The following is a 12,240-nucleotide window of genomic DNA, read 5'->3' on the forward strand; positions in this document are numbered from 1 at the left end:
CATTTCTGCACCTGCTCTTCCCTCTGCCTGTTGCACCCTCATGGGCCTGTCCAGAGGCCAGAAAGGCCTCCTTAGCTCCTCATGTCTCAGCTCAAGCTCCACGTCCTCTTTGATCTCTCTGTCCTTTCTCTCCACTCTTGTTGGAGCAATTAGCTCACTGAACTGTAACTGCCCTATCTTCAAGACTGGGAATTGGTCAGTTCTGAGTCTATTTCTGAGTCATCAATCTGTCCCTAACATTGACCGGCGGAAGGTCTGACACAAAGTATCAGTGCGTACTGAATGCATTAGTGAGGAAGGAAATGCGTGAATGCATGATGAGCCCCATCACTGCTTCAGGTTCAGAAAGAGAGGCAAAGCACATACACAGAAAGACACAACTGTAAGCAGACTGGTCAGCCCTGCAGGGGATGGCCCAACTAAGCGGCACTGGGCGTGAGGGAGCTAGTCTGGGAGAGGCTGGGGTATAAGGGAGGCTCCCTGAGGAAGAGCACAAGATTGCGAAAGCTAGACATGAAATCATGAGGAAAGCAGGGTGAAGGCAGAAAACAGAAAAGCTCAAGTGGGCTCAAGAGTCAGCAAGCAGCCCCTGGGCATTCAGCTGGAACACAGGGTTAACAGAAAAGGAGAGGTGTGGCCGAGAATTCATGAATGCCAGAGTCAGAGATAAACTTGGGATCACTGGATTTAGAAATAATCAGACAATTCCTTGATAATATCCCTCAGAGTAGCTATTCCAGGGCTGTATGATTCCAGTAATGATAGGAAACTTACTGTCCCTGGACAATTGTAATTGTTAGAAGAAAGAACCATTGTGATGGCCTTCCATGCCAGGCTCTGGGATTTATACTTCATTCCGCAGGCAATAAAGACCTAGTTGCCAACTCCACAGCAGAATTATATTACTGAATTTATATTTTACAAGCATTATAGTAGGGTTGGATAAAGAGAGTAAGCTGGCAACACAATCTAGTCTTTTCTCCTACCCCAAATCCCTAAAAAATGACATTACATATTGTCTATGAATTTATCTTTAATAGCATTGTAAAATAAGAAGAGGTGTCCTTAGCAGACCAGAAATTATAAGGTATCCCCAAAAGGCAGACAGCAGAGAGATCTGATGCAGAGAGGCAAGACTGGCTACATAATTTGCAGAGTCTATGAAAAATGAAAATATAGGGCCTTTGTTCAAAATTATTAAGAATTTCAAGATAGCAATAACAGAACATAAAGTCAGGTATAGGACCCTGTGAAGTATGGAGCCTTATGTAACTATGAAGGTCAAATGCCCATAAATCCAATTCAGGAGATGAGAAACCATAGCTTCAATCCTACAAAGGAACATCTGTGGCCAAAGATGGGGACGGCTCAGAAGGAACAGCAGGCTCATAGGTAGAAAATACAAGAGCAAAAAGCTCTTACAACTGTCTGGGCTTTCATGGTAGAGGACCCAGGTACTGTGGTCCTCCCACTTGTGCCAGCCAGAGGCATTTGTCCCCAGGTATGAGAAGTGATGAATGTTGGAGGGACAGGTCATCTTAGAAGGCTGAACATACCCAAGAAGAATAAACCAGATGCTAATGGCTCAACTTATCCAGCAGCATTTTCTACCATCCCTAACAATTAGATAACAGCAGGTTGCAGCAAACACAGATAGCACATCACTCAGAGATGGACTAAGAGGGAACTGCAAATATTACAAAATATCAGAGGGAAACCAACAATGTGAGAGAAAGATATCAAACTCAATGACTGAAGAAAAGAGAGTATAGGGGAATGGATCTGTGGTTTCCTTGAACCAACTTAGTTTCACAATAATTAATGGTTCTCAAATATTAGCAAGTACCAGAATCACCTAAAGGGCCAGCTGAAACACAGATTCTGAGCCCTGGTGCAGTAAGTCTGGCTGGGGCTCCAAAATGTACATTTCTGTACATTTCTGTTTCCAAGTGATGCTAATGCTGTTGGTCCAGGGACCATTCTTTGAGAAGGACATAAACTAGAGTCAGGGCAGGGGGCAGTGAATGGTAAATAGCTCTCTGGAAAGCTAAAGGCAGAGAAATTGATCAGGGCCAGCTAGGCAATGGCTGCTTTCTTCCTTTCGATGAGAATTAGATGACACTACATTTGTTTAAAAAGAAGAAGAAGAAAGAAGAGGAGGAGGAGGAGGAGGAGGAGAGCCCTGAATGTAAATAGTCCCTTAAGTAACAATTTACAGAATGTTAATATAAATTATACTGGAAGAGATATGTAAACCTTGAGCATAAAGGATTAGTGACATGGCAAGGACCAAGTGGAATATATCCCAGGAATGCAAGGTTGTTCAACATATAAAAATTAATCAACATTAATAAAACATCATATTAATAAAACAAAGGACAAAAAGCACATGATCATTTCAATAGATGCAGAAAAAGCATTTGGCAAAATCCAACACCCTTTCACGATAAAAGCGCTTAACAAATTCCAAATAAGAGAGAACTTCCTCAACTAGATAGAGGACAATTACAAGGAACCCACAGCTAACATCATATTTAATGGTAAAAGACTGAAAATATTACCCCTAAGATCAGGGACAAGATCTAGCTCTCCTCATTTTCATTCAATATTATACCAAAGGATCTAGCCAGGAAAATCAGGTGAGAAAAGGAAATACAAGGCACCCAGATCAGAAGGGAATAAGTAAAACTACCTCTATTTGACAGGATCACATATGTAGAAAATCCTAAGGAATCCCCTGCAAAACAAAACAAAACAAAACAAAACAAAACAAAACAAAACAAAACAGAACAACTAATAAATGAGTTCAACAAGGTTGCAGGATATAAAATCAATATACAAAAATCAATTATATTTCTATACACTTGTAATGAACAACCCATAAATACAATTAAGAAAATAATTCTAATTACAATAGCATCGAGAAGAATGAAACACTTAAGAACAAATTTAACAAAACAAGTGTAAGACTTATACACCAAAAAATATGAAACATCATTGAAAGAAATTAAAGAAGACCTAAATAAATGGAAAGACATCCCACATTCATGGATTTAAAAGACTAATATTGTTATAATGGCACTACTCCCCAAATTGATCTACAGATACAACACAATCCCTATCAAAATCCTAGCTGGCTTTTTTGCAGAAGTTGATAAGCAGATTCTAAAATTCAAATCGAAGTGCAAGAAATGCAGAATAGCTTAAAACAAACTTACAAAAGAAGGACAAAATTGGTGAGCTCCTGTTTCCTGATTTCAAACTTACTACAAGTGTAGGCTAGTCAAGATTGTGTGGTACTGGCCTAAGGGTATACATATATATTAGTGGAAAAGAACTGAGAGTCGAGATGTAAACCCATATGTTTATGATCAACTGATTTTTGACAAGGATGCCAGGACAATTCAATGGAGGAAAGAATAGTCTTTTTAAAAAAAGGGTGCTAGTACAACTGGTTACTCACATGAAAAAAAAAAATGAAATTGAACACTGATACAAAAATTAAAATGCAAAGAGAAAACATAGAGGTAAATCTTCATGATTTACCTCTATGTATCAGGCAATGGTTTCTTAGCTATGACACCAAAAGTACAAATAATAATAATAATAATAAATACATAAATAAATTGAACTTCACCAAAATTTTAAAAATTTGTGATCCAAAGGACACTAGTAAGAAACTGAAAAGACAACTCACAGAATGTGAGAAAATATTTGTCAATCATCTATGTGATAGGCATCTATCATCCAGAATATACAAAGGACTCTTACAACTCAACAATAAAAAGATAAATAATATAAAAATGGGCAAAGGATTTTCATAGGCATTTCTCCAAAGAAGATGAACAAATGACCAATAAACACATGAAAATATGCTCAATATCATTAGTTATTAGGGAAATGCAAATCAAAACCACAATTATATACCACTCTACACCCACTAGGATGGCTGTAATAAAAAAGACAATAACAAGTAATGGCAAGAATCCGGAGAAATTAGAACTTATATAGTACTGATAGGAACTGTAAAGTGGTACAGCCACTTTGGAAAAAGAGTTCATCAATTCTTCAAAAAGTTAAATGGAGTTATCAATCATATGGTACAGCAATTCCACTCCTAGATATATGTCCAAGAGACTTAAAATTATGTCCATACAAAATCTGTACATGAGTACTTATAGTAGCATTATTCATAATAGTCAAAAAATAGAAACAATCCAAATGTCCATCAACTGATAAATGGATAAATAATATGTAGTATATCTACACAATGGGATATTATTCATTCATAAAATGCAATGAAGTGCTGATTCATACTACAAGGATGAAACTCGAAAATATTATGCTAAGGCAAAGACATCAGACACAAAATGGCACATATTGTTTGATTCCATTTATATGAAATTCCAGGGGCTTAAGGGAGAGGAAAATGGGGAGTGACTTTGAATGGGTATAAGATTTCTTTTGGGGCTGATGAAAATGTTCTGGAACTAGATAGTGGTGGTGGTCACACAACCTCATGAATGTACTAAAAATCACTAACTTGTACACTTTATAAATGTGAATTATATAGTATGTGAATTATGTCTCAATTTTTAAAAATTGGCAATACCTATTTTTTTTAGACGACGGTAATGACAGCTGTGTGCTTCCTTAGGTAATTAGAATTAAGCTTGTTCCTGTTCTGTGTTATATTCTCACTTACGGATCTTTGGCTAATTAATCTAATCTGAAGCATGTGTGATCTTTCCCACCTACCCCTGACCTACCAGAAAACTCTGATACTTAAAAAAAAATAGATGAAGACTTTAAAAAGCCATGAATGAATCTATGGCACCTATGAATCAAATCAGGTTTTATGAAGAAGAACCAGTCAGAGTGCATGAAAATGAAATGGTGATTGAATAAAAAAAAATCAAAAACCCTCCACAGAAGAGCTGACCAGAGGAATGGAAACAGCTGAAAACGAGAAACTCGATGAGCTGTTGGCTAGGTTAAAAACAAGGTATAATTCTAGGACCGAGTAAGGACCGAGAAATAAGAATTGGAATGGAAAGTCGAGACATGTTCCAGCATCTATCTAACATAAGTTTTGGAAGGAGAAAACACAGAGAAAGAAATATTTGAAGAAACAATAAAAAAATAAATGTCACAATAATGAAGAAAGAGTATACTGGGTGCAGGCATGGCAAACAACAACAAAACCTTAGCCACAAACATTATTTGTGACTTCAAAGAAAGAATAAATATTTTAAAACTTAAAGCCTCAAGAAAAGGAAAAATAGACTTCCCACAAATTTACCTCAAACTTCTCACCAACAACACTAAATGCAAGAAGACCATGAGGAATCTCTTTAAAGATAGTTGGCAATATGACTACAAACAGGCAAACTTGCATTCAAATGAGAAGGCCAAATAAAGACCTGTCTAAAAGGACTTGGAAGGTTACTATCACGGTTCCTATCTGAAAGAATTAACTTGAGGAGATATTCTAGTGAAAAAAGGAAGTAAACCCAAGAGGAAGTCATATAATTTAAGAAGCAGCAGTGAGAACTATACACTACAAATAGTGAATTTTATGGAAGTAAATCATACTTCAATATACTTAACTGAAGAGGAATGAAGAGCAAGAGATAGGGTGGGAGGGGCGGGGTATTGGGAAGAGAAGAGGATGGAGATTACAGCTTTGCAGTCAAGAACAAACAAGAAAGCCTGCTCTCATTCCTGCTACTCAGCATCTATCTAGAGATCTCGTGGAATGCAATTAAATAAGAAAAATTAAGCAAGTAGCATAAATATTGGCAAAGATATAGCCATTAAGGTTTGTCAATGATATGACATGCTACCTAGAAAACCCAAGAGAATCAACTGACAAACTATTAAACTAATAAAATTCAGTCAAGTGGCATGATTCAAGAAATAAATAATTCAAATATGTAGCAAATAATTAATACTCACCATATACATAAAGAACTACTAAAACCAGTAAGAAAAAGACAAATAATCCAATAGAAGATGAGCAAAAAACATGTTTAAGAAATTCAGAAAAATGAAAATATGGTTGGTCAACATATTTATGAAAAGATGATCCATCTCATAGCAATCGAGTGAGGACAAAATGCAACAAGAAATGTCTTCACTCATCAATCAAGTAAAATTTTAAAGTTGATAATTTCAAGTCTGGTAACATTGTGGGGAAACAGCTAACCTAATCCACAGGTGATGTGGATCTAAATTTGCAGTCTTTTTGGAAAACCGTTTAGCAGTATCAGAATTGTCAATGCTTATACTTTCAATCCATGTAGCTTTTTATAATAATGAAAAATTCTAATGTTTATCACTATAGAATGGTTAAATAAATTATGGTCCATCTATTGTAAAGGTATAGTACAAGTAAAACAAATAAGTTGACTCCATGTATACGCATATAAAAAGCTCTCTAAAATCTACTATTAAATGAAAAATAAAAGTTAAGTGGCAGCAATAATGCCTAATATGATGTATCTCTACAGCGAAATCCTCCATCTTGATAAACTCTGCAGCATGGTCTGCAGTGGAAAAGTAGGGAAGAGAGACTTTGGTTTTCTTTGGTTTGTTTGTTTTTTTACAATGAGAATGTACTCAAGAAATAAGGTGGTTTTTGTGCACTAATGTTTATAGCAGCATTATTCACAATAGCTGAAGGTGGAAACATGTCCAATGGATGAGTGAACAAACAAAATGTGATAAATACATACAATGGAATATTATTCAGCCTTAAAAAGGAAGGAAATTCTAACACATTCTACGACGTGAATGAACCTTGAGGATTTTATATTAAGTGAAATAAGCCAGTCACAAAAGGACAAATACTGTATGATTCTAATTATATGAAGTTCCTAAAGTAGTCAAATTCATAGAGACAGAATATAGAATGGCAAGTAACAGGGCCTGAGATGGGAGAAATGGAGAGTTCATGTTAGATGAGCCCAGAGTTCAGTTTGGGATGATGAAAAATTTCTGGATATGGGTGGTGATAACTGCACAACAATGTGAATGTGCTTAATGCCATAAACCATATGCTTGAAAATGTTAAAATAGTAAGTTTTATATTGTGTATACTTTACCAAATTAATGTCAAATAAAAACAAGACAAGCAATAATCATCATCATCATCATAAAGATAAATTGAGCTCATGCTTAAAATCTCTTTCCATTAAAATGCCTATATTACCAAAAAATATACACATATAACCAAGTTCAAAATAAAGAATGGATTATACACAAGTGCCAAAAACAATGAGGGAACTACAATCCAGAGACAAAAGCAGAATCTGATCTGGAGGAGACTCATGGAAAACTCAGATGGATAGAGGCTGAAAACCATATTGTTAACCTCACAGATTTGGCCTCAGCCTATGGGAGGTGAGGAGCTAAAGTGGAGCCCCCTGTACAGTACAGATCCTTGAAGGGTGGCTCCATCCATAAAGGAATTTTAGAAAACAAAACACTCCTTTGGGGAAGCAGCAAAGAAACAATTCACAAACAGTGGGAAAGAAAAACGTCACACATGAGTAATTAAAACCCTAAGCCTCCACCACACACGAAGGGTCTAAATTTACACCACTCATGTAGAGTGGAAACACTAATCTGTAAAGTGATCATATAAAATACGTAAGATTAGTGAAACTCTCAGGCCCCGCAGACACATAAAACTGGTATCTATAGGGACATTTCCACAGCCTAGGGCATAAAATCCCACAGGGAAGGTACAAGATAAATTTACAATAAAAAATAAAGAAACAGAACCCATGAGGTACACTTAGCTTGCACTCGCATGTGCGCACATACACAAACCTCCCAGAATCAGTACCCTCAAGAACTGGCTCAAGCAGAGCAATCTGAAATTGCCAATACAATATACACTTTAAATGGCTAAGGAGATTAAAAAAATAGACTAAAACATAATTAAGGTTTAGGAAGAAGATCAGCTCCATTTGGAACTCGCACAGCATGAAGAGTCTTCAGAACATCCAGGCAGAGGGAAGTAGAAGGATCCTAAAATTTTAAGTCTGGAGCCCAGGAGTGAGGTCTTGGCTGGAAATGGACTTGGGGTCATCACCAAAGGGAGCTTGATGAGCCGGGTCATGAGCCATGAGAGGAGATCTCTGGAATGAGCCCTAAGAGCAGGAAATTCGAGGGAGATGGAAGTAGAGCTCTATCTATACCACCGATTTTGACTGCAGCCTTTTCTAGGAAGTGTTTTCAGACTTTCCTCTCCCCAAAATAGTCCCAGAGCCTCTCTCTCAAGGCCCCTTTCTCAGCCTGTCTTATTGCACTGTCTCTACCTCGCTGCTGCCAGCTCCTAAAAAGGTAACAATGACAGCCTGTTCTTGTTTATTTCCACCACACCTAGCACAGGGTTGAGCCCCCATTGTGGTTCCATAAATGACTGCTGAAATGAATGAAATTAATGTGTGTGTTCCGTCGTGTTTTGGGAATTCATTATGAATCCACTGGGGAACGAGACTCAAAAGAAGCTGGAGATGGCTGGTTTCTTTATCTTCGCCCCCTCTTCTCTCTCTCCCTTCTGCTCCCCATTCTATACTGGGAGGAAATAACATCTATTCTCGGACTCAGGCACTGCCCCTAACTCAACCTCTTATGAGCACCATGAAGCATTTCTGAGAATTGATCTGTACATGATCTGTTACTCTTCTCTCTGCCAGCATTCTAACGACCTGTTATTGAATGAACTTTGCAAGTATTAGCTCATTTAATCCTCAAGACTTTTGTACTAGTCCTACTCTGCAGATAAAGAAACAGGTTCGGAGAAGTGATGTGACTTTCCCTGCTATAAAGCCACAGACTGGCAGGGGCAGGGCTCAACCCCAAACCTCCTAGATTCTAAAGCTACAATTTCGGCCTCTTTCATCAATCTCCTGCTTCCTTCTCCCCTGCCCTCCCAGTCACATGGACTCTCCCTCGCTCCCTCCTTAGCTCACACGGTCTAAGTCACACGTTCTTTGGCAGATGAGTGAAAGTGGTGGGGGCAAATGGATGATCAGTTGAGTGGTGGGTTTGTCTTTTCATGGCTACCAAGTATTGTCCTAGCAAAGCACCTGGAACCCAGGACTCCTTTTGGGACCCCTCCAGGATTCCTAGGGTAAAGGAAAGAACAGACAAGGGGTCATCTGCAAACGTGTAGCTGTAAAGACTAGGATATTGTCCCTGGACTGGCCTTGGTGATCAGACTCAGAGCCTGCCATTCCTGTAAAAGTGATAGTGGCCCGTGGGGGGCCTATCCCTTTAAGATCCTTGAACTTGACTTTGTAGGGACCCAGGATTGTGCCTAGCCTCAGTCCAATGTGGGAGGTGAAGCCCTTGTCTGGAAATCAGGAGACTAAAGATCTAAACATGATGCTGCCACCAACTTGGAGGACTTTGGGCAAGATAGAGCTTCTCTGAGCCTTTGGAAAATGGAACAGTTATCCTAGGCCTGTATAGTTCTCAGGATGGATACTTTGGCATATGGACTCCAAACCAAGGAGACAGGATGGCGGGGAGCGGGAGTGAGGAAGGGAGCAGAGGCTGTAGGCAAGACAGCCTGGTTCCACCAAGATGGGCAGCATCAAGATGTGTCTTCTCTGGGGCTGGGCCAGGATTATTTCACTGAACATCTCCTGATAGGAGGCCTTATCCAGTCAAGCCGCTCTGGCCTAGACCATGACTGAGAAATGGCAGGGCCAGGAGAAAAAGAAAGGAGAAGATGAGGAAGAGGGGAAGTTGGAAGAGTGATATATGGGGTGGGCAGGAGGAACAGAAAAAACTGGCCTCAGGATAACAGGTACAGAGTTTAGCAGCCTGGATTCTGGATAGCATTCTAGCCTCAGCTCTGCTCCTCTCACCCACGGCACCTTAATCAAGTATAGCTCCAAAGCTCAGTGTCCCCATCTGTCATCCGAGATTTTATTGCTTCCTCAGCTACGTCCTCCATTTGCCTTCAAAGTATGACTCCATAGCTTTATTGTCAGAACCCTTCCTTGAGCCACTGCCTCCTGACTCCTTCTAGAGTTCCTGCCTCTCCTTTCTGTGCCCTACGACCCTCAGCTTGAGCTTGACCCCCTTATGTCTTGACTTATACTGTGTCACACACATCATAAGGCAGAAGTTACTGTGGAGTCACCTTTGGTTCCTCTTATTAAGCACTTTATACACTGTCGGTATTTAACAAACATTCTGTTAGCGATCAATGTGATCAAATGGACAGATGGATGGATGCCTAAAAGGATATGTCTGCTGTGTCTGCTGCTGATTAAGCTCCTGGTCAAAACTCCTCTCCATAAAAAGCCTCCTGGATCAATTCCCAGCCGCATACTCCATCTTCCACAACTCAGCCAAAAAAATTTACACTCTCCACTGCTGCCCCTCTCCCCTGTCCCCTCTCAAAGGCTCCTCCAGTTGCCACCCTACTTTAACCAACAGAGTCCAATACACCGGCCTGACAGTCCAAGGAGCTTGGACCCTGCCACTTGTCTTTAGTTATCCATGCCATGCTCCCGGGGTGGTCATCCTATAAACAAAGGATGCTCTGTTGAAGTACCGTGAAGCGTTTGTGCCACAGAAAACCCCACAGAGGTCCCTAGGAGGGTTACTGCAGGTCACAGAATTCAGGGGTCACAGGCTCAGGGAGGAGAGGTGCATAGATAGATAGATAGATAGATAGATAGATAGATAGATAGATAACCCAAGTCCTAGCACTTCAAGACCCAAATTGCCAACCCTTTAACCCACCCTCCAACACACATATGTATACCTTCTGGTCAAGAGAGAAGCAGTCTCTCACCTTGATGTTCCTCCAGTTTGCCCATGGTCTCGATCTGTTCCACCAGGTCATTTGAATTCCACTGGCTCATCCCAATGAGGATGGCATTCTTCCCTTCAGCCATCTCCTCTGTGGGAAGGAGCAGAGATGGGCATGAGCAGGCGGAGGTAGGTATAGGTAGCCCTAACAAGAACTTGTGACAGGTATGAGACATACAGGAATTCTTCATTGCAAGAAAGTGTTGTTATATCCTACTGAGCCTCCACATATTACAGCAAAAGAAAGTACAAAAGGGACCATCATGAGAGAGTCTGAAAACCCACAGAAGACTCCATTCCTAGCCCTACAAGCAATATTTCTTAAAAGGAAGTATGTTTGGGTAGCGGCAGGGCAGGGGGTGGGGGGTGGGGCTCACCACTGCTAGTAGTTTTTCTTTTGGGTAAGTTAGTTGCCTTCTTTGATCCTCAGTTTTACTATCAGCAAAATGGGACTGAAAATGTCTAACTCATAAGTTGATGTGATGGTCAAATGAAATAAGGGATATAAAGGTCTTGGTGCATCGGGGGCGTCACAGATGAGAGACATCATGGTCATTTCTTCACATAAGAAGAGAGTTGCCATCAGAATTTGAGTGGGTCAGGATTTGAGTGGGGCAGGAGCAGCTCTTGAGTAACTGGAGGAGCAGAAGACTTCTGGCTCTAAGCAAGCCTTGAGCTGCATGGAACCCTTAGCCCACTTCACAACCTTAGGAAGCTCTTAATGCCCCCATTCCACACCACAATCCTCCCTTCAACCCTGTCTCTATCCTTGCTCTTTCCCAGCCTAAGCTTAGTGATGATTCTGGAAGGAATCAGTGGGGCCATATGCCCTAACCACACTGAACCCAAGCCCCTGGGTCCCACACCTCTGGTTCAGCCCCTCACCCCAAAAGGAGGCATTTCCTCAATGACGAACCCATGAGAATCCTACCCCTGGAAGAGATGGGCCTTCTTGGTGAAGAGCTTTGTGTCCTCCCTCATAGAATAGATATTAAATGGTGGTGAGGAGACTCCTTATACTTGATAACCAAAAATAAAAGAATAAGACCCATTTCACTTCTAAGAACTTCACAGAGCAAGTGGACCAATATGATAGATTTGAAGCATGGGGAGCTGTCCGGAGTTCTGAATAGCTCCAGAGTTAGTGATCCAGACCCCATCTCTGGCTGCGTGGTGGTGGTGGTGGTGGTGGTGGTGGTGGTGGTGGTGGTTGCTGTTGTTGTTGTTGCTGTTGTTATTATTCCTGCCTTATTTGATTTATTTAACAACACTTATCAAATCTTTACTATGCACTGAGATTTTTATAAGTAGTTTGCAAATATTCATTCACTTAATTCTCATAACAATATTAAAATGTACAATTATTATTATCTCCATTTTATAGACAAGGAAGGTGAG

General features: G+C 40.0%; 1 protein-coding gene across 1 annotated transcript in view; it reads right to left on the minus strand.

Moving 5' to 3' along the window:
• Positions 1–12,240, minus strand: part of PITPNM3 (PITPNM family member 3) — an 89,071-nt gene that overhangs the window by 51,192 nt on the left and 25,639 nt on the right. The window contains exon 3 of the mRNA XM_016138754.2: positions 10,826–10,933. Coding sequence (XP_015994240.2) covers positions 10,826–10,933 — 108 coding nt within the window. The remainder of the gene's footprint in view (positions 1–10,825; positions 10,934–12,240) is intronic.

Source organism: Rousettus aegyptiacus, unplaced genomic scaffold (genome assembly GCF_014176215.1).
Source record: "Rousettus aegyptiacus isolate mRouAeg1 unplaced genomic scaffold, mRouAeg1.p scaffold_m13_p_6, whole genome shotgun sequence".
Taxonomy (NCBI): domain Eukaryota; kingdom Metazoa; phylum Chordata; class Mammalia; order Chiroptera; family Pteropodidae; genus Rousettus; species Rousettus aegyptiacus.